This window comes from Siphateles boraxobius, unplaced genomic scaffold, assembly GCF_051911475.1.
Source record: "Siphateles boraxobius isolate OS27281-9 unplaced genomic scaffold, OSU_SipBor_1 89, whole genome shotgun sequence".
NCBI classification, from domain to species: Eukaryota; Metazoa; Chordata; class Actinopteri; order Cypriniformes; family Leuciscidae; genus Siphateles; species Siphateles boraxobius.
Window position 1 is genome coordinate 377,114 of NW_027509218.1, and position 27,418 is coordinate 404,531.

The 27,418-nt window shown below is 42.4% G+C and overlaps 1 protein-coding gene across 9 annotated transcripts in view; it reads right to left on the minus strand.

Moving 5' to 3' along the window:
* The window catches only part of LOC143731964 (oxysterol-binding protein-related protein 7-like), a 204,093-nt gene extending 177,164 nt beyond the window's left edge, over nt 1-26,929 (minus strand). For 3 of the 9 annotated variants that reach the window (XM_077222581.1, XM_077222582.1, XM_077222580.1), the window contains exons 1-11: nt 26,851-26,929; nt 25,576-25,725; nt 25,262-25,462; nt 24,991-25,134; nt 24,835-24,888; nt 24,625-24,738; nt 21,540-21,710; nt 8,520-8,655; nt 6,119-6,237; nt 5,879-5,965; nt 5,166-5,316 (exon numbers count right to left, since the gene is read on the minus strand). In XM_077222581.1, coding sequence (XP_077078696.1) covers nt 5,166-5,316; nt 5,879-5,965; nt 6,119-6,237; nt 8,520-8,655; nt 21,540-21,710; nt 24,625-24,738; nt 24,835-24,888; nt 24,991-25,134; nt 25,262-25,393 — 1,108 coding nt within the window. In that variant the 5' untranslated portion in view covers nt 25,394-25,462; nt 25,576-25,725; nt 26,851-26,929. The remainder of the gene's footprint in view (nt 1-5,165; nt 5,317-5,878; nt 5,966-6,118; nt 6,238-8,519; nt 8,656-21,539; nt 21,711-24,624; nt 24,739-24,834; nt 24,889-24,990; nt 25,135-25,261; nt 25,463-25,575; nt 25,726-26,850) is intronic. The other 6 variants (XM_077222574.1, XM_077222573.1, XM_077222575.1 and 3 more) reach the window with 6 other exon arrangements.
* Between the last annotated feature and the right edge of the window lie 489 nt (nt 26,930-27,418).

A 27,418-nucleotide genomic window follows, 5' to 3' on the forward strand; every position in this document is an offset into this window, starting at 1 on the left:
ACACTGCACATTTAAGGGTGGCTAGTAGTAGCTAACTAGGCTATCTTATTATTATATAGCTAGCAAATACAAGTAATGTTAATGTAGCTTAAACATCCTGCCATAGTGGAAAATCAATCAAAATTGATCATCTAATCAATCGACAACAAAGTCAAATTAGTATAGGTTATATATAGACACAAGCAATAATACTTACCCAGATCATCCGATCTGGCGATGTTCTTGTCAACTGACAATGATACCACTGTAGCGCGAGAGCGACTAAGGTACAGTGAAATTGAGCAGGTAAACAAGCTGAACGCAAATACTTCCTTGTTGATACTTGGAAAGGAAGGAAAAAATCTGTGCGCACGTCAGCCTGTAGATGTCCTCATATCCTCTCCTTTTCACACCGGCAGCTCTTGAAGATTGAAACGCTCCCTCTCTGGTCGCAGTTCAGTTAGCAGTCTGGGAAGAGATAATCCAGTACCAAAAGAACATCGACTTTGGACTGGCACTGAAAAGTTCTTCAAAGCTATTTTTCCAACAATAGGTATATCCAGTCTTCAAATAGAAGTGGAAGTTACAAGATATGAATTGATTTTGTTTATTAAAACTACAAGGGACTTATTAGCTCATGTCCAACAGGAACTTCGAGGACTCCGACTAACTGCCCTACAGAACAGGTTGGTCTTAGATCAGCTGACCACAGCAAGAGGAGGGGTGTGTGTTATCATTGGAATTTCTTGTTGCACAGTCATACCTAATAATGATGCCGACGGCCATTTAATTAGTGAAGGCATAAACAACATGACGAGAATTGATCAAGAATTGCAGGAAAGAGATGCGAGTGACAGAAGTGGGTTCGTAGATTGGCTCACAGGTTGGAAACAAATGCTTATAACTGCTTTAATCCCCATAGGGGTAATACTTTTAATCCTTGCATGTATTATTTGTTGAATCACTCCATTTATCAAGATTTTGAATTCATCGTGCTATGAATACTTTTGTATCTTCTTAATATGCTTTATGAACAGAACTGTAAAGTATTAATGATTTTGAAGTATTAATGTAACGACCACAACGCATGATGTAGTCAGCCGGATCCAGGCCGTATCCAGATGGGAGGACCTGTGCCTACATGACCACAATGCATCACTGAAGTGTCAGCAGAGATTGTCAACTAGACTCTCCACTGTGAAGGCCTCAGCGACACGACAGCCATCAGCACTGATCCTCAACAAACCATTCTCCAATCCGGAGTGATGACTCCGATCTTCAACCAGATGGAACTGGATAAATATTCAGAATGTTCTTATCTAATCTGACTTCTGACCTGTGATGCTGCCTGACTCATAATCATACACTGTTCATTCGTTGGCCAGAGGAGAACTGGCCCCCTGACTGAGCCTGGTTTCTCCCAATGTTTTTTTTCTCCATTCGGTCACCTGATAGAGTTTTGGTTCCATGCCACTGTCGCCTATGTCACCTTTGGCTTGCTTAGTTGGGGAAATTTCATATTCAACAATATTATTACTGTCACAACCACTAGTCCGCGCTGTCGGCCCTAATCGACTAGTCGGAAACAAAATGGCGTCCGGCGTTGAGGTACCTATGCGCCCAAAACGGTCAAGGTCATCCTATGTGTGGAAATACTTCACAGAAAATGTAGACATCCACTGTTACCTGTAAGTTATGTAAAGCAGTGCTAAAATACAATAGCAATATGTCTGCAATGGATAATCATCTTAGGATGAAACACCCACTGCCAACAGCAACCGTTCATGGCAATGATGCTAGCCATGCTAGCACTGCACCATCGTCAGGCAGGCAGACAACAATCGATTTTTTTAACGTGCCTAATGACTGACAACAGAAGGCGAAAAATCACAGATTTACTGGTCAACTTCATTGTCAAGGATGTCCACCCTATATCCACTCTCTCTGGGGAAGGCTTTAAGGACATCATCCAGTATTTTGAGCCAGGCTACACGATCCCTTGCCACCGCACAGTTTGGAGCAATATCATGCACCAATACAACACTGTTAGAGCAACGATTATGGATGAGATGAAAGACCTCAGTGTTTCCCTCACTACTGATCTGTGGACATCATGTACTATAGATCCTGATCGCCACTGACAGTTGGAAGTTAAAGTCAAGAGTGTTGCAAACCACCGTGATGCGCGAGAGACACACTGCTGCAAATATTGCCCAGCGTCTGAGAGAGACGATCGAGGAATGGGGCCTCAATGTTTTTTGCACCATCCATGACAATGCTAGTAGCATGAACCTAGCACCATCCATGACAATGCTAGTAGCATGAACCTAGCAATGGAACTATGTGAGCTATTTCCCCACCACCTAGGATGCACCGGGCACACACTGCAACTTGCCATTAAAAAAGGTCTCAACTTACCCCAGATCACGAAGACAATTGATGCTGCGGGATGTGTAGTCAGTCATTTTCGTCACTCCTCAGTGGCACATTGTGCTTTGCAGAACTACCAGAAACAACTGAGAGTACAAGTGAACAGTCTGCAAAACGATTGTGCCACTCGGTGGAATTGTACATTCACTATGCTAGAGCGTTTGTATGAACAGAGAATCCCAGTCCAGGCCGTTCTCACGGATGAAAGCATAACGAAAGTGGACGTCCGAAAATCCTTGACCATGAGAGAGCACCAGTGGGAATTGTTCGAGCAGCTGATCCCGGTACTTAGGCCTCTAACTAAAGCAACAACAATAATGTGCGCAGAGTTACATGTCGAGTTGTCATTCATCTATCCCGTCCTGCTCAATGTCAGCGACATGCTGAGAATGACAGGATCCGACCTGGGGCTATTCGCTCTTTCAAGGACATGGTGAGGAAAGAACTCCTAAAACGCTTCAAACTAGAGTCTGACATCATGGCAGATTCAATCCCGATAACGACTCGCATGCTAGTTCCATGGTTTAAGCACCTGAAGTTTCTCCCGGAAAATATCAGAGCGGATGCCCTGGCACACCTGACTCAGCTGGTAGGAGAGGATGAGGAACAGCCTGCTACAGGTAAGTTTAGAACTAACGTTGACTCTAATGTCTAAACAGTTTACCATGTTTAAGTCACTTTGGCTACAAATGTAGGCCTAATGCCATCCTTAAATATATATATAAATTTTTTTTTATTTTTTTTTTTTTTTTTCTCTCTGGTCTGTGGGGCAATGGCTTATACGCTGAATTACGGTTCATTTAAGAGACGAGTGTGCCTGCTATATTGCCTGCACGCTATATTTAGCCTATTATTTATTAAATCCAGGAAATTGGTTGATGAAACAGATTCAAATTAAGATACAATTACTACAAAACGAAATTCACTTTAAAGGCTTTCCACAAAAACAAACTTAATGAAGTGGTCAAAATGTCTGCCCACTCCATTTGTCTCCCGATATTTTCGTGATCATCTTATTCATGTTTTCACTTTTCAGATAATCAACATGAAATTAAAAATATATATATTTTATTTAAACATGAATATGAAACTAAATCGTTTTTTAATGACTGGGCTACAACACCTATTAGCCTACCGAGAAATTTAGGGTGTATTCACACCAGGAAAGTCCGATAGTTCACTTGCTTTGGTCCGGACCAAATAAATGTTTTTTTTGGTACGGTTTGCTTTCACACTGCTCTTTTTGCAAGTGAACCAAATTTGTAAACAAAACCACACGTGTCGTGCCGACGCGGTGTCATTGGTTGTTGCGTTAAATCTTACCCAGATACAATAGTGCTATTTTCTGATTGGCTAACAACACCAGAGGAGACGCGCTTGATTCCTGCCGGTTCCACAGTGAGAGCGGCGTGGCCAGAGTTTTGGGCGCTGCGGCATATTAAATATATTACAAATAGTTTTTCAGCGTGAGAAATACAATGTGTGGCAGGGGAGAGCGTGACAGAAGACCGAAATGAGTGACTGTCACGCTCAACGCGTGACACCTGAGGGCCCTGTCACTCATTCATTCATTCATTCCATTCCAATGATGCACACACGACGCGCAGAAAGATGCGCAACAGTATCGTGTGGCCAGACAGCGCGCCGGAATGGAATGTAGTAGGCTACAACAGATCACTTACCCATAACGCAACTCCGACTACGGAAGCCTGTTATCTCAAAGGCGCAGTGCTTTCTTGCAATTGGGTCGGTTCATGTTCACACCGTAAACGAACCGTACCAGAGTTCGTTTGGAACCGTACCGAGACCACCTCTTCAGCTGGGTCTTGTGATGTTGACAATGTTTTTGTCTGAGGCTAGCCATGTGGCAATGTTTATCTGCAACGTTCGCTGATGGGTGTTGTGTGGCGCGGCTCATAACAAGAATGTTTTAATTACAAGAATGCTTGTATTAACACACGTTGATGAAAAGAATAACTGATGAATTTATTTATGTTATTTCAGAATTTCAAAAATACATTTCCAATGATTCACCAGAACTCCTTCCTCTGTGTCTTCCTTAATGCTCAATGCATTAATGCGTCAATTTAATGAATAAATAATTTAATGACTAGTCGACTAGTAATCGACTGTTATGCAAAACTAGTCGACTAGCAAAAATCAGTAGTTGTGAAACCCCTATTATATATATATATATATATATATATATATATATATATATATATATATATATATATATATATATATATATATATATATATATATATATATATATATATATTTTAGCGGAATAAAAATTAAGGTGTCTTGACTTTAATGGAAAGATTTTCCCAACAATGTCACAAGACTCAAGTAACCATGTTAATTTTGGAACCTGATCTATAAAAAATGTTTGCCATAAAATTTTTATAATACATTAAAAACATTAAATACATTACAGTAATTAAACAGTTTTTTTTCTCCATGAATTGCACTTCAAAGGTTGTCTTTTTGAAATAGTTATTACTTTTACTCAAGTATGTTTTAAGTGCTTTTAATAAAACACACAATTCTGCTTTTTTTCCCCATTGCAATTGCATGTTTTTATCTCAAAATTCTGAATTTTTCCCCTCAGAATTGAGTTCATATTTCAATTCTTATAAAAAAAATAAAAAGATCAGAGTTGCGGGATGTAAACTCTAAAGATGTAAAATTACTCTACACTATTTTGCAGCTGCATTTAAAATTGTAGTGAAAGGAGGAATTAAACAATGTACCTCTTTCACACAAGGCACAGATGTCCATCTGTAGTTTCTTTCCTTCTAGTGAGGAGACCTCAGGTGTAGATAGCTGGGAGTAAACGTAATCTGGGATGGACTGAAGGGAAGCAGCCAAACCACCTGATGTGCCCAAATGGCTTGAAGATAGCTGCTCCAAATGTCAGAGATAGAAATAGTATTATTGCCAGGACACTGAATTTCATTTAACCATGCTTACGTATGCATTCGTGTGTAAAAAGGTTTTCACACAGATAATAAAGGCAACTTAAGGGGGGAAAACATTTTCACATACAGCTATGAAGATTTCAGTCATTCCTTAAGGTAGATAGATGCTGGAAAGACTGTCCAGGGTTTTGCAAATACTGTGGCCTTAAAACATGCCTCATGCAGAGTTTGAGACAACTACTTTCAGTCAGAGTAGTGCATACTATCTGGGAATATTTACATTAATGTAATATACATTAACAGTAATGTAACGGCAATACTACTGTTAAAATATTATTGGACTCATTAGCAATTAATTATAATGAGGGTAAGAACAGATGTACATGCATAGGCACCTGTAGTGAATGACAAAATTGTGAGACTTTTAGGCACACATTTATAAAAAAACTTGCATGCATTAAAAGTGAACAATACCCACTGTTAGAACAGCCAACGATAAATGCTTATAAAACCACAAACAAGGAACATAATCGTGATGAACTTACAAAGTGAAGCGATTCGACTCGTGAAAGTTTTCGGGAGTGACCCCAGAGCTTTCCAGACTTCTTTTTGGGTTTCTCAAGACTAAGATTCTGGAAAACAATTACCATGTTTACCTATTCATTATTTAATACTGCAACTTTAATCAAATGATCACCACTTTTAATTTTACATTTGCTTTGTGTTAGCTGGCTGTGGCAAAAAGATAGCGGACACATTCTGTGTCACCACAAAAGCAGACTCACCTGCACGCTGATGCGACGTTCCAGGTCAGTGCTTGTGATGGGAAGGCCACCTTCATGCCAGTGAAGTTTTTGGATTAAACTCGAGAGCTCAGCCAAATCCAGCTTACATCTGGCGAGTTCTGTGCATGAGAGGGTGAATGTTTGAGGAAGTGACGAACTTATATTCTGAAGCTGTCTCTACCTCGTTGAATTTTCTAGCAATAAACATCAACAAAAACAGACAGAACACTATATGTAAGGCAGTGGTTGTAAACTGGGGGGGCAGCACACGTTATTTTTAATTTATTCATCAATTTTTTACTTGCCACATAAGTAAATAATTAAACAAAAAACATTTTTGTATCACCTCAAGATGACTCGCAGTACAGCTAGATGGTGAAATTCAATCAGAATTGAGTACTGCAGGGAGCCATGTAAATGATTGATGCATGGTTCTGCACTAAAAATGCACAGGTTTGTGAAAGGACTGCCAGTGCCAGGTAAACAACTCGATGATGAATCTACTTCAAACGTCACAAGTATTAAAACAAAGACAAGAAATTTTGACGATTTATATCTCGCCCTGTGATTCACTAGTACAACGGAGGGTAATGAGAAGTGAGACCACCGTGTCTTGTGTTCCTCAAAATATTAGCTTCTGACAGAATGAAGCTGAACAAGTTAAAACACAACTTAGAGACTTCACATCATGAGCACAAAAGGTGTGTTCCATTTGAACATAAGTGATTTGAGGAAGGATTTGCTGTTCTGCAAGCTTATAACTAAGAGACATTGCAGAAAAACTGATAAAAATCCTTGACACTTATTTGAAAGATGCTGATTTGAAATATGAGGACTGTGTAAAGATCTGCACAGATGGGGCTCAGGCAAAGGCTGAGAAATAGTGCTGCAAGCATTAGTAAAGTGCATTTCCCACAATGTGCTGTGGACACAGTGAGGTGCTAACGTCTAAACAAATGAGTAATGACAGATATCACCACCATAAACTACATCAAAACAGGACTGGTCAAAGCATGGATTTTTGCACACTGCGAGAAAATGAGACCTGTTCACACAGTTGTTTCAGTCCAGTTGGCTGTTGTGTGGGAAAATTTTATCCAGGGTGTTTGAATTGTGTGATGAGATCAGAATCTTCTTGAGGAAGAGGGTTATGAACTTCAGAAGTTCATCAATAAATTTCTAATGAAACTTGCAAACCTCAGTAACACGTTTCAGAAATTCAAACTAAATATACAGTTGCAGGGCACCAACACACCTTCCACAGCTGGCAGATAAAATTCACATTTGAGTACTGCAGAAGAGGAACAATAAAGTGGGTAATAGATCCTCTTAGTTGTCAGTACTTTTGACTGAGGGACTGCACCTCTTAGACCGTAGTCAGCAGCACAGGAGCACCACAGGGGACAGTGTTCTCCCTGGTTTTGTTCACCACCCTGTACACCTCAGATTTTAAGCACAACTCGGAATTGTGTAGCATGCAGAAGTATTCTGATGACACTGCAAACGTGGGGTGTATTAAGAATGGAGATGAGGGGGAGTATTGGACCCTGATTGAGGACTTAGTGAGGTAGTGTTGCTTTAACCATCTACAACTCAACACTACAAAAACTAAGGAGATGGTGGTCGACTTCCAGTGACCGAGGCCCCACCTGCAGCATCTTCTCATCAAAGGCATCTATGTGGAGGTGGTCCAGACCTACAAATACCTAGGTCAGCAGCTGGACGACAGACTGGACTGGTCCTAATTTATTAATTTATTTATGTATATAGGGCTGCTTGTCTTTTTTTGTTTGTTTATATTAATTGTTGCTACTGGAAACTTGAATTTCCCTAGCAGATGAATAAAGTATCTATCTATCTATCTATCTATCTATCTATCTATCTATCTATCTATCTATCTATTCATTGACATTACTGATTCAACAAAGAGGCCTCAGACCAGATAATATGTTCAAGACATTAGTTGCATTTAGGATTGGAGTGGAAAAGGACTACCTAGGCAAGAGAGCCCCAGCCATAATCCTTCCTTTTGCCACATCAATTCTCTACAATAGGGGGTCAGAGAGCAAAAGTTTGGGAACTACTTGTGTAAGGTAAATTAAGGGTCACATGTAATGCCTAATTTATGTAATGGTGGAATGGTTGAGTTAGAAAAAAATATTTCTGAATAAGGGATTATTTACATACTACTAGTCAAACGTTTGGACACATTTGACTAACTTTGATGAATATTGAAATAGTTTTGATTTGATATTTGTTCACTATATAATTTGCAAAATACTGTAAAGAATGAGTCATAATAAAGTGCGATTAGATATGTCCAAAGTCAGTTCTATTTCTTCCTAACCTTTACTGATTTCCCATATACTCATGCTGAATTAAAAGGTATTGTGTGGTAAACCTTGATGACACAAGTCAACATCCTCTGTCTGTTTTAGCCAATTAGAAACTTTACTGTTCCCTTGAGATGAAGAGGCTGATGGTGAACCCTGTGTCTCTGAACCAGACAATGATGCTGAGCTCTGATAATGTGGAATCTAATGGAGAAAAAAAATACAACAGATCAATGGGGAAAAGCCAAGACAGTAAAAACTTAACACTTAAAAAAAAACAGGGTAACACCTTAGAATACTGTTCCGTCATTAATGAATAACCACACAGGAACAAATGAGTAATGCATTATTTAAAATCCAGTAACTACTATTAACTAACAAGAAACTCTAACGAATTAGTAAGTTATACTGCTTAGTTGAATGTGGTAGTTCACTATTAGCTAATCAGTAACTACCATTTTTTCATACCTCCCAGTGGACTACTATAGAACTACTATATACAGCTTCGTAAGTAATTACTAGTGGGTTACCATTACCTTATATTATGCATTATTCATGTTAACCATCAGAGGTCTAAGGTGTTTTGGGGGTCCTTGAGATGTTTTGACATGCCCTGACATTTGTGCTTTTTTCAGTTGCTTATAATTACACTCTTTTTAGCACAAACAGGGCTACCATAATATGTGAGCAAGATGTATGTACATGTTTGTATTTTTGAGAGAATATTGTTTATGCATGGTTATTGAAAAAACTAAAACTTAAAGTGTCTGGAATAAGGCCAGAAAACACATACTAAATATGTGTCCACAAGACTTTTGACTAATTGGTGTTGTTGCCTAGAATTTTTGCTTCATATGATCTGAAAATCATCCTGCCTAATCATTTACACAAAACAATACATTGATTTAAATTTTATAAGACACCTTTTGTTTGGAAAGGCAATATGCGTGGAGGCGGGTTCACACCTGAGAAGACAAAGGCCGGATAATGTGCCAGCTGCATATTAATGAGCCTTTCACACAGCTATGTCACTGGGTTCCAAAGAATGCGACCTCGGACAAAATAAATATATATATATATATATATATATATATATATATATATATACAGGTCCTTCTCAAAAAATTAGCATATTGTGATAAAGTTCATTATTTTCCATAATGTAATGATAAAAATTAAACTTTCATATATTTTAGATTCATTGCACACCAACTGAAATATTTCAGGTCTTTTATTGTTTTAATACTGATGATTTTGGCATACAGCTCATGAAAACCCAAAATTCCTGTCTCAAAAAATTAGCATATCATGAAAAGGGTCTCTAAACAAGCTATTAACCTAATCATCTTAATCAACTAATTAATTATAAACACCTGAAAAAGATTCCTGAGGCTTTTAAAAACTCCCAGCCTGTTTCATTACTCAAAACCGCAATCATTGGTAAGACTGCCGACCTGACTGCTATCCAGAAGGCCTTCATTGACACCCTCAAGCAAGAGGGTAAGACACAGAAAGAAATTTCTGAACAAATAGGCTGTTCCCAGAGTGCTGTATCAAGGCACCTCAGTGGGAAGTCTGTGGGAAGGAAAAAGTGTGGCAAAAAACGCTGCACAAAGAGAAGAGGTGACCGGACCCTGAGGAAGATTGTGGAGAAGGACCGATTCCAGACCTTGGGGACCTGCGGAAGCAGTGGACTGAGTCTGGAGTAGAAACATCCAGAGCCACCGTGCACAGGCGTGTGCAGGAAATGGGCTACAGGTGCCGCATTCCCCAGGTCAAGCCACTTTTGAACCAGAAACAGCAGCAGAAGCGCCTGACCTGGGCTACTGAGAAGCAGCACTGGACTGTTGCTCAGTTTTGCATGTCATTCGGAAATCAAGGTGCCAGAGTCTGGAGGAAGACTGGGGAGAAGGAAATGCCAAAATGCCTGAAGTCCAGTGTCAAGTACCCACAGTCAGTGATGGTCTGGGGTGCCATGTCAACTTCTGGTGTTGGTCCACTGTGTTTTATCAAGGGCAGGGTCAATGCAGCTAGCTATCAGGAGATTTTGGAGCACTTCATGCTTCCATCTGCTGAAAAGGTTTATGGATATGAAGATTTCATTTTTCAGCACGACCTGGCACCTGCTCACAGTGCCAAAACCACTGGTAAATGGTTTACTGACCATGGTATTACTGTGCTCAATTGGCCTGCCAACTCTCCTGACCTGAACCCCATAGAGAATCTGTTGGTTATTGTGAAGAGAAAGTTGAGAGACGCAAGACCCAACGCTCTGGATGAGCTTAAGGCCGCTATCGAAGCATCCTGGGCCTCCATAACACCTCAGCAGTGCCACAGGCTGATTGCCTCCATGCCACGCCGCATTGAAGCAGTCATTTCTGCAAAAGGATTCCCGACCAAGTATTGACTATTGTGTGCATAACTGAACATAATTATTTGAAGGTTGACTTTTTTTTTTTTTGTATTAAAAACACTTCTTTTATTGGTCGGATGAAATATGCTAATTTTTTGAGACAGGAATTTTGGGTTTTCATGAGCTGTATGCCAAAATCATCAGTATTAAAACAATAAAACACCTGAAATATTTCAGATGGTGTGCAATGAATCTAAAATATATGAAAGTTTAATTTTTATCATTACATTATGGAAAATAATGAACTTTATCACAATATGCTAATTTTTTGAGAAGGACCTGTATATATATATATATATATATATATATATATATATATATATATATATATATATATATATATGTAAGGATTCATAGGTTTTAATATTGAAACAAACACTAAATAACATCTTAGTTGATAATTCAATATACCTACTTTATTTGTGACAAAACATTCCATACTATAGTACGACATAACTGTAGTAAACAATGCGCGCGCCTGTGTCTTTCATTCATCATTTAGCCTACACACAGACACGCAATTCATATTTAAACAGTCTTTTTGCAGTTTACAGACATCGCGATTAGAACAAAGCACTTAAGAAGAAATGACTTACTACATCACCTGGATCCGTTGCTCCTCAAAATGAAACTACCAGCACTTCTGGTACATTTTCCAGGGTTATTAGATAGTATTATTCCTCACAGCGTAGGTGTCACGATTCCTGTCTTATGTTTTCCTTGTCTTGTGTGGACTTTTGTTTGTTCCTGTTCTGTGCCATGTTTTGTAATCCTTTCTAGTTTTTCTTGTTTATTAGTCTCTCCAGGTGTTTCTAATTAGCCCCGCCCCCTTGTTATCTTGTTTAGCTGTTTGCCTGTGTATTTAAACCCCTGTGCTTCAGTTGTTGTTGGTCGGTCGTTGTTTAATGTTGCTTGTAGTCCGAGTTCTGAGTACCTTGTTCCTAGTTCTGAGTTTACCCTGGATTACCTGTTTGTTGGATTATTAAAGTGCTTGCATTTGGATTCACTCTCTGCTTCCTGCTCTCTGGGTGATGAGTCGATTAAGATGTGTTACCGGCTGGGGGCTAAGGAGGTCGACCCGAGGAAGCTCCCCGATCTCTCCGGTCTGGTCTGGAGAGAGGCACTGTCAAGATGTCTGGAGAGCTTCCTCCCGTGGCACGCCACGTCATCACCTGTTCTTCACGTTCACCAAGTAATGCCTGAGCTTCACCACGACATGCCTGAGCTTCACCACGACATGCCTGAGCTTCACCACGACATGCCTGAGCTTCACTACGACATGCCTGAGCTTCACCACGACATGCCTGAGCTTCACCACGACATGCCTGAGCTTCAAGTCAGCCACGTCCGGCCAGAGCTTCACGTCAGCCACGTCCGGCCAGAGCTTCACGTCAGCCACGTCCGGCCAGAGCTTCACGTCAGCCACGTCCGGCCAGAGCTTCACGTCAGCCACTTCCGGCCAGAGCCTTCACCGCTGGTGCCGTCCAGCACAGATCCTTCACCGCTGGTCCCGTCCAGCACAGATCCTTCACCGCTGGTCCCGTCCAGCACAGATCCCTCACCGCTGGTCCCGTCCAGCACAGATCCCTCACCGCTGGTCCCGTCCAGCACAGCGCCCTCACCGCTGGTCCCGTCCAGCACAGATCCCTCACCGCTGGTCCCGTCCAGCACAGATCCCTCACCGCTGGTCCCGTCCAGCACAGCGCCCTCACCGCTGGTCCCGTCCAGCACAGCGCCCTCACCGCTGGTCCCGTCCAGCACAGCGCCCTCACCGCTGGTCCCGTCCAGCACAGCGCCCTCACCGCTGGTCCCGTCCAGCACAGCGCCCTCACCGCTGGTCCCGTCCAGCACAGCGCCCTCACCGCTGGTCCCGTCCAGCACAGCGCCCTCACCGCTGGTCCCGTCCAGCACAGCGCCCTCACCGCTGGTCCCGTCCAGCACAGCGCCCTCACCGCTGGTCCCGTCCAGCACAGCGCCCTCACCGCTGGTCCCGTCCAGCACAGCGCCCTCACCGCTGGTCCCGTCCAGCACAGCGCCCTCACCGCTGGTCCCGTCCAGCACAGCGCCCTCACCGCTGGTCCCGTCCAGCACAGCGCCCTCACCGCTGGTCCCGTCCAGCACAGCGCCCTCACCGCTGGTCCCGTCCAGCACAGCGCCCTCACCGCTGGTCCCGTCCAGCCCTGCGCCCTCACCGCTGGTCCCGTCCAGCCCTGCGCCCTCACCGCTGGTTCCGTCCAGCTCTGCGCCCTATCGCTCTCGGAGACGGAAGAGGAAGAGGACTTCCCGCATCCAGCAATGCCTGGAAGTCCTCCCTGTACTTCCTGTCAGCCCAGAGTCCTCGCCGCTGGTCCCGTCCGATCCAGAGACTGTTCAAGTCACGTCTGCCGATCCAGAGGCTGTTCAAGTCACGTCTGCCGATTCAGAGGCTGTTCAAGTCACGTCTGCCGATCCAGAGGCTGTTCAAGTCACGTCTGCCGATCCAGAGGCTGTTCAAGTCACGTCTGCCGATCCAGAGGCTGTTCAAGTCACGTCTGCCGATCCAGAGGCTGTTCAAGTCACGTCTGCCGATCCAGAGGCTGTTCAAGTCACGTCTGCCGATCCAGAGGCTGTTCAAGTCACGTCTGCCGATCCAGAGACTGTTCAAGTCACGTCTGCCGATTCAGAGACTGTTCAAGTCACGCCTGAACCTGATCGCTCTATGTTTGTTTCTGTGTTTACGTCTGTCCTTGTGGCTGTTTCTGTTCTGGTGTCTGTTCCAGAACCGGAGCCAGTGTCTGTTCCCGAGCCAGTGTGTGTGTGGTCTGTTCCCGAGCCCGAGTGTGTGTTTGTGTTGTCTGTTCCCGAGCCAGAGCCAGTGTGTGTGTTGTCTGTTCCTGAGCCGGTGACTGCTCCTGCCTATGACCCCGTAACTACCCTTAAGAAATTTTTTTGGGGGGGCAGTAGGTCCTCGCTATGGCAACTTAGGGGCCCACGGCCACCAGAAAGATCCTCACCGCCATGGCCACCGGAAGGGTCTTCACCGCCCTGGCCGCCTGAGGGGTCGTCTCCGCCCTGGCCGCCCGAGTGGACGTCTTCGCCCTGCTCTTCACCGCCCTGGCCGCCCGAAGGCTCTTCACCGCCCTGGCCGCCCGAAGGGTCTTCACCGCCCTGGCCGCCCGAAGGGTCGTCTGCTTCGCCCTGGCAGCCCGAAGGGTCGTCTGCTTCGCCCTGGCAGCCCGAAGGGTCGTCTGCTTCGCCCTGGCAGCCCGAAGGGTCGTCTGCTTCGCCCTGGCAGCCCGAAGGGTCGTCTGCTTCGCCCTGGCAGCCCGAAGGGTCGTCTGCTTCGCCCTGGCAGCCCGAAGGGTCGTCTGCTTCGCCCTGGGAGCCCGAAGGGTCGTCTGCTTCGCCCTGGCAGCCCGATGGGTCGTCTGCTTCGCCCTGGCAGCCCGAAGGGTCGTCTGCTTCGCCCTGGCAGCCCGAAGGGTTGTCTGCTTCGCCCTGGCAGCCCGAAGGGTCGTCTGCTTCGCCCTGGCAGCCCGAAGGGTCGTCTGCTTCGCCCTGGCAGCCCGAAGGGTCGTCTGCTTCGCCCTGGCAGCCCGATGGGTCGTCTGCTTCGCCCTGGCAGCCCGATGGGTCGTCTGCTCCTCCCTGGCCTCCCATCCTGCCACAGTCTCCAGGTTCTCTTCCTCTCCATGGACCTGGCCCTCCATCCCTCCCCCAAGACCACCTCCACTTCACCACCCTCCTGAACTCGTGTTTTTTTTGTTTGTTTGGTTGTTGTTGTTTAGTTTTTTTTGAGCGTCTGGAATCCGCTTCTTAAGTGGGGGGCTATGTCACGATTCCTGTCTTATGTTTTCCTTGTCTTGTGTGGACTTTTGTTTGTTCCTGTTCTGTGCCATGTTTTGTAATCCTTTCTAGTTTTTCTTGTTTATTAGTCTCTCCAGGTGTTTCTAATTAGCCCCGCCCCCTTGTTATCTTGTTTAGCTTGTTTGCCTGTGTATTTAAACCCCTGTGCTTCAGTTGTTGTTGGGACTACAAGCAATATTAAACAACGACCGACCGAGTTCTGAGTACCTTATTCCTAGTTCTGAGTTTACCCTGGATTACCTGTTTGTTGGATTATTAAAGTGCTTGCATTTGGATTCACTCTCTCCTTCATTTCTGCCGACATCGTAACAGTAGGGATACGCTGTGTACACAGCGGTAGTAAGATACTTACTAAACTTGATCTGTTTTATAATCCAGCTGGTGGGCGTTGGCATGTTTGAATGGCTTGCCTTAGATCATTTGCGTTTGAATACCGCGCGCTCTACGTGGGTCTGGCACATTAACGCGTAATTAGGAATAATGAGCTGGAAAGAAAAAGACTGACACCTCTCTCTTTTCATACAGATTACATAAACTGAGAATATTTGTTTTTTTATATAAATTAATTCATTTAAAAGAAGAGAGTTCAAGCTTCATTATGGAAAAACACTCGTGCCTGTATGACAAGTATTCACGGAATTACAGTTCATTTTCGGACGCGTTTCAGAATGGACTTCACTGACAGAGAGAAGGCAAAACTAGCATCATTTTTATTTTTCTTTATTTGACTAAAAGCACAATACTTTTTATATTGTGAGAATACACAAAAAAATACACACTTAACAGGATCGAATGATGTATAACACTAACACAAGATTAAAATCAACAGTATTTTGAGTCTCTTTTGCACTGATAAGAAAAAAAGCGAGACTATTGCGCCGGCGCGATAGCAGACCTCAGAGGGTTAACAGTGTTCCACGCAGTCAGGGTAAACAGCGTTCAGCCTGAACTGGATAGCAGTACAGGTCATTCAACACCCATGGAGCTGTTCTATCGATCAGTGAACGATGCACAAGCAAAATTCAGCCTTCTGAGCCAGAGCAACGGGGCAGACAGAGCTGATTACTAGACCGACAGAAGCTTAGCCTGTAAGGCAGGAACCTCTAGGTTATAAAACCTTATAAATGTAGACGGCGAAGCCCAGCCTGCCGCCGTACAGATATCCTGCAAGGTAATCCCGCTAGACCACGCCAACGACGAGGCCACGTCTCTCGTGGAGTGCGCTCTGACACCCAAAGGACACTGCAGGCCCTTAGAAGTGTAAGCCAGCGCTATGGCCTCGACTATCCATCTGGATAGGCTCTGTTTTGACGCACCTAGTACCTTAGAATGCCCGCCAAACAAAACAAAGAGCTGCTCAGTCTGTCTGAAAGCAGACGAATGGGACACATAAGTTATCAGCGCCCTGACAGGGCATAGGAGACTCGTATCCTCCTCCTCATCATGACCCGGAAGGGCGGACAGGGAAATCACCTGGGCCCTGAACGGTGTGTTGAGGGATTTGGGCATGTACCCGTGCCTTGGTTTGAGTATGACTTTCGAGTCATTAGGACCGAATTCCATACATGTCGCACTCACCGAGAGCGCTTGTAAATCCCCAATGCGCTTCACCGAAGCGAGAGCCACAAGAAACACTGTTTTGAAAGACAAATATTTCATGTCTGACAAATGGATTGGCTCAAATGGGGCACCTTTCATGGCTTCCAAAACCGTAGAAAGGTTCAGACTCCTAGCTCCTTTGAGGAATCGTACAACCAGGTCGTTCCTCCCCAGTGACTGGCCAGACGCCGGTTTAGTAAACGCTGCTATTGCCGCCACAAACTTTTGAGCGTGGATGGGGTTCTGCCCTTATCCAGTAGTTCTTGAAGGAAGGAGAGAACTTCCTTAACCCCGCAGTCTAGGGGTGACAAGCCCTGAGCTTGACACCAGCTAGAGAACAGACCATTTTGTGGAATAGAGCCGTCTAGTAGACGGGGCTCTAGCCTGTGTGATCGTGTTTAACACTCCCTCCAGGAGGTTAGCGGGTACCCGTTGCTGGCCCATGCATGCAGGGACCATAGCTCCAGGCGAGGATTCCAAATCGAGCCCTTGGCCTGAGAGAGGAGGTCTTTCTTCATCGGTATTGGTCATGGGGCAGTGCTGGTCAGCTGCATCAGGACTGGGAACCAAGCCTGGTTCGTCTAGAGCGGAGCCACAAGCAGCACTGAGCATCAGTTTTCCCTGATTCATTCCAACACCTGAGGAAGGAGCGAGACGGGGGGGAAATAGCATAGAGAGGGCAGCGGGGCCAGACGTGGACCAGCGCACCCCTGTCCTGCTGGAACATTGTTTCTGGACAGTCTGTCTGGTCCCAGATTCAGGTGACCAAGCACATGTGCTGCTTTCAACAAAAGCAGGTTGTGCTGAGCCCAGACCAGGAAGCGTTCCGTCAGCCTGTAAAGGTTTCAGGACCTGATGCCGCCCCGGTGATTTATATATAGGCCACCACTGACATGTTTTGCGATCGGACCAGGACGTGGTGACCTTTTATTTGGGGACAAAAACGCCTCAGCGTGTTGTCGACTGCCATCATTTCCAGACAGTTTATGTTTAGAAGCTTTTCCCGTTCTGACCACTGGCCAAAGAACGGTCAGCCCTCGAGCAGCACTCCCCATCCCGAGGTGGAAGCTTCCGTGGACACCACCTTCACACTCGAGGAAGTCCCCAGACTCACGCCTGACTGATACCAGTCGATCGCCTTCCAAGGTTCCAGAGCTGAGACGCATTTCAGATCGACCATGAGGCGAAACAGACCGGAGGCCCATGCCCGAGGCAAAGAGTATAGAAGTAACAAGAGGCGAAACGCCGTTCCAGTTTTGGTAACAATCGCTAGATGGCGCTACTATCATGCTGACGCCATTTTGGACTGAACCAACGGTTTTACCGTTAGCACAACTGTACAGCATTATGTCTGGAAATAATTGGAAACAAAGAAAACAGTGTTCTGCCATCAACTGCAACAACTGCCATCAACTGCAACAACTACCAGTGTACAACCAAATCAACTAGCATTTCATATATTCCCCAAATATCCAGAGAGGTAAAGTAGAAAATGTTTTTATTAACGTTAAAGTGAGCAGCGTACTTAAGTTACGTCTCCATACGTAAATAGCGGCATGGATGTACAACAGTGAGTGCAGGGAAGTTGTGTGTGACAAGGAAAAGAGCAAAAACACTCTTGTATACATGGTGAAACTGTTCAATAGAGTCAGAATCCATCATATATTACGGACCCAAAATCGACAACTCTCACAGCCCAAAACAGAAGCGCAACGTCCAGATTTTTTTTTAAAGCCAAGTCATCTGTAGGCCTACATTAACTCTCTCTTTCTGTATCAAATGTAACATGTGTTGTTTTTTTATCAGTCAAGATTAATTAAATTATAATAAAACTAAAGACTAAAACATATAGTACAGCTAATATTCTTACCATTGCCATTCTATTTGTAGTAAATGTGTGCACTTTACTTGCACAATGTTTGATTTGTTGTGTGTAATGCAGCCAGAAATTATGTGATCTACTTACCATCACCAATTTTATTCCTGTTCATTTTGTGATGATCTTCTATCCCTATTACATAGCCTATTCTCTCTTGACTAATGTGTCGTCACTTTCACCTACTCACTGTTCGTGTTTTGGCTTTTTCAATGAATTTTTCAATCATTTCATGAGGATGGGCTGTTGTTACTGGTGTTGTAAAATTGTGCTGTGAATGAAAACAGGAGTTATCCCCAAAAGTTATTGGGGTAAATAAATAGCCTATTTGACAGCTTCATGCTCTATGACGAAATTGTTTATTTATAAACCGATCCATAAGCATTATTTTGTTGTACATTATTCAACACGCCATTTTAGTTTATGCTAGATATGTTAAAAAATAGAAACTACTATTTAGTTCCCTTAATCGCTTTTGAATTGGAACCGGTATCGTTCAATTCTATGACAGCTGTGAATTGTCTCTGGTTGCGTCCAGTCCAAAATGGCAGAGCTGCACCTCTGCCCATGGGCGTGTTTGTTGCAATGGAACATTCTATTGAGTTTCGCCTCTTGGTACTTCTATACTCTTTGCTCGAGGTGGAACTCGCGCTTTCAGCCATGACTGCAGGGGGCGCATGCGAAGCAGACCCAGCTGGAGTACCGAAGATGCTAAGGCCATAAGGCCCAGCATTTTCTGAAACCTTTTGAGCAGGACTATAGTGCCTCGGCGGAAGGATTTCGCAGCACGCTGAACGTTAAGTCCGCGCTCCGGCGGCAGGCACGCTGTCACAGACAGCGAGTCCAGTACTGTGCCCAGAAAATACATTTTCTGACTGGGAGAAAGCGAACTTTTCACCCAATTGAGACCCAGGTTCTCGAGATGCTCGAGTAATACGGTTCTGTGTTCTATGAGCTCTGAGCGTGATCGAGCTAGAATCAGCCAATCGTCCAAGTAGTTAAAAAGTCTCAGGGGTGCGAGAGCCGCGTCCATGCATATTGTAAATGTACGGGGTGCCGAACGGCAGGACTGTGTATTGATATGCCAGGCCCTTGAAGGCAAATCTCAAGAAAACGCCTGTGACGTGATGATATTTGTGTTTGGAAATAATCGTCTTTCATATCTATTGACATAAACCAGTCCTCCTGGTGAACTCGCGCAAGGATTTTCCTGGTTGTAAGCATTCTGAACTGGCGCTTCACAAGCATTCTTTTCAGTTGCCGCAGATCTAGGATGGGTCTGAGACCCCCGTCTTTTTCGGTACCAGAAAATATCTGCTGTATACGCCCCCTTCGCTCTGAGCCTGAGATAAAGGTTCTATGGCCCATTTGTTTCGCTATTTCGGCTCGAAGTAGATGAGCTACCTCGTTTTTTACCGTAGTTTCGACACGCCCCGTGTAACCGCGGGGACGTCGAGCGAACAGCAGCGAATAGCCTCTTTTTATAGTGTTCAGCACCCATTCTGATACCCCGCTAGCGGTAAAATTAGATCTGGGCTCTGGCCGCAACTTGCCGGAGAGCTCCGGTGTGCTGTAAAGTAAACACTGTGCTTGCAGCATCTGAGGCGGGGGGCGCGCTGATCACAGCGGGCGGACTGGCCGCACTCGATTTCTCTATGGCAGTTTGCGAAGAGAAAATGAGTGGGGTGAAACGTGGGACATGCATTATGTAGTGTTTGTGGGCACTGAGATGTGGGCACATACACTACATGTAATGCACAATTGACATCGACCGTGGCCGGAATACAGAAAATACACGTCATGTGATTTATCTGGGTCGCCGTGAAAACGGCTTTTGTGTGCAGGCAAGCGGGCCGTAGTACCGGCTTGTTTACTGCAGAATACACTGGAACAATCGCATTTTTTGGAACTGAACGATCGAACATTTTCGGTGCGAGTCTGGCCGCGGCAAGACTTAAACACCGTTGCTTACCTAGGAGGGCTAGGAAGACTTTGAGATCTAGGAAGACTGAAGATCATCTCTAATCTTCGGCCGGGGCCCACGCGGAGGGGGGCAGCGTCCGGCAGAGCGAGAGCGCGCGATAGTGGGCTGCGCGGGCGCCTTCCACTCAAGGCCAAGGCTCGCTGCGGCCTGTGAGAGCAGATGTATCAGCTCGGATTCGATGCTGGCCTTTCCCTGACGACTCGTGGGCAGAGGGGGCGAGGTCCACAGAGCTCATCCAATCCTCACTGTCCGACGCCAGGATAGAGCAGCTGTCCTCCTCCGCAGAAGCAAATATCTCGTCGTTTCCAATGGCGGAAGCAGCGGCGGACCAGAGGCTGCTCCCAGAGTGCTGTATCAAGGCACCTCAGTGGGAAGTCTGTGGGAAGGAAAAAGTGTGGCAAAAAACGCTAAAAAGGACCCAGGTCAGGCGCTTCTGCCGCTGTTTCTGGTTCAAAAGTGGCTTGACCTGGGGAATGCGGCACCTGTAGCCCATTTCCTGCACACGCATGTGCACGGTGGCTCTGGATGTTTCAACTCCAGACTCAGTCAACTGCTTCCGCAGGTCCCCCAAGGTCTGGAATCGGTCCTTCTCCACAATCTTCCTCAGGGTCCGGTCACCTCTTCTCGTTGTGCAGCGTTTTTTTCCACACTTTTTCCTTCCCACAGACTTCCCACTGAGGTGCCTTGATACAGCACTCTGGGAACAGCCTATTTGTTCAGAAATTTCTTTCTGTGTCTTACCCTCTTGCTTGAGGGTGTCAATGATGGCCTTCTGGACAGCAGTCAGGTCGGCAGTCTTACCCATGATTGCGGTTTTGAGTAATGAAACAGGCTGGGAGTTTTTAAAAGCCTCAGGAATCTTTTGCAGGTGTTTAGAGTTAATTAGTTGGTTCAGATGATTAGGTTAATAGCTCGTTTAGAGACCCTTTTCATGATATACTAATTTTTTGAGATAGGAACTTTGGGTTTTCATGAGCTGTATGCCAAAATCATCAGTATTAAAACAATAAAAGACCTGAAATATTTCAGTTGGTGTGCAATGAATCTAAAATATATGAAAGTTAAATTTTTATGATTACATTATGGAAAATAATGAACTATCACAATGCTACTTTTTTAAGAAGGACCTGTAGTAGTTATATAGTAGTCATCTGGGAGGTATGAAAAAATGGTAGTTACTGATTAGCTAATAGTGAACTACCACATTCAACTGAGTGCTATTACTTAGTAATTTGTGAATCAGAATTTCTTGTACAGTATTGGAACAGTATTCTAAAGTGTTACCCAAAACAGAACTTTGAAATAATGATAAAGTTAGATGCAAATGTTTTTCAAAAGCAATCATGTTTAACAAGAACCTAAATGCCTACCATCACTCTGTTTCTCTGTGCAAGACTCGCAATGGCAGGCAAACTGCTGCCGTTTCCTATCGAGAGTGCTTGCAGGACCCCGTGGTGCAGGTTTATTGCCTCATTCTTCTTGAAATGGCGGTGGGCATTCAGTTTGGTCATCCAGATGTAGAAGATATCATCAGTCTTTGCCTGAAAGCAGAAGAAAAAGCCAATCCACCACAAACAAATCAGTTACTGTACTGTTAGAGAGTTTTGGAACTCACTTAAATTGGAGTCCAGTTTTAAGTCTTGTCACAAGGGTTTGAAATTAACACCTTCAACCTGCCAAATGCAGGTAAAAATCAACTGTGTCAGGTGACGCTGTAAACTCAAGTACTACAACTTACTGCTCTTGACTGAATAACTTTTGTAGCTTTAAATGAGAACTCCGGTCAATTTTAACATTGAGCTCATTTTTTTGTAAATTTGGAGTGCTGTCAGTACAGAGAACAACGACAAAATTCGGTGTTGCCTACACAGTGTTATCCTCTTTTTAAAATTTGCACCCTGTTGACTTATATGGGGCAAGTTTTAAACCTGCTTTTAGCCTCTTAACATTCTTGATGCGTCATTACAAGTGCACAGCCATGTGAGTGATTCTATTAAGAGTGAACACGGTGAATCTGACTGCATTAGATGTGAAAGATATGAATAAAAGTGATGTTAATTCAGCCAGCTCACATACCTGTATTTACTTCATGTTTTTGGTCGAAGTCCACAGTAGTCGATTGTCGAGTGCGTGCGCTCGATCATTGGTAAATTACCATTGCTTAGTTACCAGTTATTAAGTTGGCTTGTGAAAGCCAACTTACTGAAATCCTATTTAAACTTATTATTATTCTTTTTCTTCTTCTTTTTCTTAACCAAAATTTTCTGACTGCTACTCCTCCTAGAGCTTTAACTCTACAAACTCCAAACTCGGGTCAGACCTTCAGACTGTTCTGACTTAGTGTGCTATATCTTTTCAGACTGATTTGACTTTCAGATTTCTTAAAAATTAATATTAAAAATCATAAAAATCCCATTGACTTTCATTGCAACAGTTCAAATTGAGCCAAGGCTACGGTGGCCCAGCAGTGTACAACACAAAAACTCAAATCTAAACTCCCTGAAGCCCAAGACTCAATTAAACTACCATTCTATATGTACTAATGAACTTATCTATCTATCTATCTATCTATCTATCTATCTATCTATCTATCTATCTATCTATCTATCCATCTATCCATCTCTTTCTATCTATCTATCTATCTATCTATCTATCCATCTATCCATCTATCCATCTATCTATCTATCTATCCATCTATCTATCTCTTTCTATCTATCTATCTATCTATCTAATCTATCTTTCTTTCTTACTAACTAATCTATCTTTCTTTCTTTCTAACTAATCTTTCTTCTTTCTTTCTTTATTTCTTTCTTTCTTTCTAACTAATCTTTCTTCTTTCTTTCTTTCTAACTAATCTTTCTTCTTTCTTTTTAACTAATCTTTCTTCTTTCTTTCTGTCTTTCTTTCTTTCTAACTAATATTTCTTTTTTCTTTTTTTCTTACTAACTAATCTATCTTTCTTTCTTTCTAACTAATCTTTCTTCTTTCTTTCTTTCTAACTAATCTTTCTTCTTTCTTTCTTTCTTTCTTTCTTTCTTTCTTTCTTTCTTTCTTTCTAACTAATATTTCTTCTTTCTTTCTTTCTAACTAATATTTCTTCTTTCTAACTAATCTTTCTTCTTTCTTTCTAACTAATCTTTCTTTCTTTCTAACTAATCTTTCTTTCTTTCTAACTAATCTTTCTTCTTTCTTTCTTTCTTTCTAACTAATCTTTCTTCTTTCTTTCTTTCTTTCTTTCTTTCTTTTTCTTTCTTTCTTTCTAACTAATCTTTCTTCTTTCTTTCTTTCTTTCTAACTAATCTTTCTTCTTTCTTTCTTTCTTTCTTTCTAACTAATCTTTCTTTCTTTCTTTCTTTCTTTCTAACTAATCTTTCTTTCTTTCTTTCTTTCTTTCTAACTAATCTTTCTTCTTTCTTTCTAACTAATCTTTCTTCTTTCTTTCTAACTAATCTTTCTTCTTTCTTTCTTTCTTTCTTTCTTTCTAACTAATCTTTCTTCTTTCTTTCTTTCTTTCTTTCTTTCTTACTAATCTTTCTTCTTTCTTTCTTTCTTTCTAACTAATCTTTCTTCTTTCTTTCTTTCTTTCTTTCTTTTTTTCTGTCTCTTTTCTGTCTTTTTTTAGTCATCCAAAATACCTTAAAACACCCTAGCAACACCATAGCAACCACCCAGAATACCGTAGAACACCCAAGCAACACCATAGCAACCATCCAAAACACCCTAGCAACCACCTAAAATACCTTAGCAACCGCCAGGCAACCACCCAGAACACCTTAGCAACCCACTAGAAACACCCTAGCAACTTTAAATTACTTCAAACTATACTTCAAACTTTAAACTACTTTAAACTTTAAACCATTAAAACTTTAAACTTTAAACTTTAAACTACTTTAAACTTTAAACTAATTTCAACTTCAAACTAATTTAAAATTTAAACTAATTTAAACTTTAAACTAATTTAAACTTCTTCAAACTTATTGGTCCAAACTCTCACAAGCCAACTTAAAGTTTGTCTCGACGAACTTTTTCTAGTTGTTTAGTTAATACTCTGCAGCAGGTTAGTGTGAACAATAGAGATCTTATTCCCAAGTGATAGTGTTAAAAAGGAAGGAGACGTCGCTCGACTCAGTATGAGACTCTTAGGCGGGGTTAGATTGCGGTCAGGTAACTATAAATCTTAGGGCATTTTATGTGGTCAGAATTGCTACTCTTAGGCATCAACCAACGCAGTCAGAGGTAAATTCATCAGAGTATAAATTTGCAAGTGTCGACTGTAGATGCCCCAGGTAGACTTAAGCGAGTTGCGTAGGGGACAATCTACCACGAGTGCAATCTTGCAATTTGGATACTGTCTTGATCGGGCTTGACTGATTCAGCTAAGGTGGACAACATAAGTTACTGTAATGATTTACAAAATCAATAAATACTATAACATTTTCAGTTATATATACACACCTTGACATGGTACAAGCTGTCGCCTGCATCAAGATCGATACGCTTGGATTTCTTGTTCACAGACATGACCGCAAGGCTAACATCTAGAGCACCATGAATCTTGCCTCTGACAATCTGAGGATGTGAGCAGCCACACACTTAGAAAAATCCTGGAGGCAGATATTACTACATTATAAAGATTACTAAATAAGAGAAATTGGTTTTACTTACTTCCTGCTGGGTCTTTGAGTATTTAAGAATCCCCTTATCCAATACAAAATATCTCTAAGAGGAGAAAAACATTGCATTGGGACAGGTCACCAGAAGCCATGGTGCTCATTTAGCACAGGTCTTTGTTCTTCATTTATATTTTCTTACTTCACTTGCCTTATGCCAGCCCTGGAGAGGATACTTCTGTTTTTTCATGAGGAATCCCTCACAAATGCCAGGAATGGCATTATTGACCATGCTTATTCCTGCAACAGGTGCAGAATATTCTGTATCTGATATTACTTCCCAGTCTCTGGAGTTCTGTATCCAAAAAAAAAAAAAAAAAAGTTTATATTTACAATAACTGATGCGTTTTAAGAGGAAAATTACAAACAACTCAGATGTAAGAGCCAGAGCATAAAGAAATATTGAGAGCCGTTTCACTGACTTGTCGTGAGTGGCGTGAAGATCCTGTACTGCCATTGCGGAAGTGTGTGGGTTTAATATCACAGATTACCACTGATTTATCCAAAGCACTCACTGATTGGCTGCTATTCAGAGGATGTCCGCAGTCAGCCATTGATATAGCCGGTATACGTTTATAAGCAATTCTATTCAGGGCTGGATGCTTCCATCAGATAATAAAGCTCTGAGATGCATTGTACAAACATGAACATGAATTTGAAAAAACATACTTTCAAACACCTCCAATAATGTACATTAAATTTTGATAATAGTATTTTGATAAATGAAATAGTTTACTTGTTACATGTAAAAAATTGTTTTGATGGTGAGCTGGCAAACAGGACGTGAGGTTATATCTTTAAAATACTGTGGTCTGTTGAAACAGAACTTAGTATGTTATCACCACCATCTGCTGAGGAAACCGCAAACTGAGGATTGTGCAACCTGCTGGACATGAAATCAGAAATTATTGTTGATCATTAAACTCTTGAATTTTTGCTTATGACTGCTCTCTTTAAATTCCTAATTAAATTCTAAAAATTACAAAAGATGGCAAATCTTTTTAAAATGAAAAAATTAACTATGAGGAAAGTAAACGCATTGTAAGACTACTTCAAACAGCAGTGACTCATTGGCACTGAATTTGAGCAATGTGAACAAGCAGGAAAAAAAAGTTGTTTCTCTAAAACTATTTGAAACTGTTAGTAAAGGTATGAACTAACTGATGAGCTCACTATAGTATGTGATCTGATCTCTGTTCCATTGTTTCCCCCCAATGAAAGTAAAACTGAGGCAGAGTCTTCGCTAAATTGATTTAATAAACAATGTTTATAGAAATTTGTTTTTACAATCGAATTGTTTTAGAAAAGTTTGATGTGTGCTTAGTATGGTCTGATGAGTGTGTGTGGAATGCGTCCAAACCGCTCAGATGAGTTCAGGTTTCTCTCTCTCTCTCTCTCTCTCTCTCTCTCTCTCTCTCTCTCTCTCTCTCTCTCTCTCTCTCTCTCTCTCTCTCTCTCTCTCTCTCTCTCACACACACACACACACACACAGAGAGAGACACACACAGACGAGTTTGCTGTATGTTTGGCATGCTCTTAATAAAAACCAACAAATTAAGTTTATGCGCAATGTCTCTACATAGTGTATCATACACAAAACATCTTTCGTAATTTGAAATCACTTGGAACAGTGCAGAGTAAAGACACACTATTATAATCAGATTAATCGGAATATCATATGGTGTAATTGGATTTAAATCGCTATTTTTCGCTATATTGTTTCGACTAATTGTTATAAAATGAAACCAGGTTAAACCAGGTGACACGCTAAATACTTACAAGTGCATGAAAGTTAATATATGAGCTATTCATTAGGCTTATTATTTATCATAAGCTACAACAAATCAGGGAATTAATTATATAACTTCCACAAAATACTACTTGCGTTCGTCTATACCAATACAAATTAGGCCTACATAAAATCCGACGGCGAATACACACAAACCGATGCTCCATGTCACACAATAGCTACTGATACATTGTTTTTGCGTACAGATTAGTTGTTTCTTACCTTTCACAGGTGAACTGTTTCATGTGGCCGTCTCACTGAACACGCGCTCTTGCCAAATCTTGGTCATGACGTCATAGGGTGTGTTCACGCCTGCCGGAAAAAAATAAAGGTGCTACATTTTCACAACGTTATTAATGCGTTTAAAATCAATTGGATTAGAAGATGTCTACTAAATTCAAATTCTTTTTGGTTTTTCATTCCTAATTTCATCTTTAATAAAATTGGAGGCCTCCTTTTTATCTTAAAATGTAATTATATGTACAATAAACTCCCGGTTAAACTATCTAAATTTCATCAGCAAGCTCTTCTTGCATGGAAACTGTGTTACATCCACAATTTCTCCCCACATAAAACTCTTTTGTGGAATAATATGAATATAACTGTTAGAAACAAATCTCTCTTTTTTTCTAATTGGTTTAATAGAGGTCTAATTCATATAATTTCTTTATTTGACAATTCTGGTAATATTTTGTCTTATGAACGCTTCATGACTATCCATGACTTTCCTATTCCTTTTAAAGAATACAGTACTGTGCTTAAAGCTATTCCTACAGGTCTAGTGCAACTG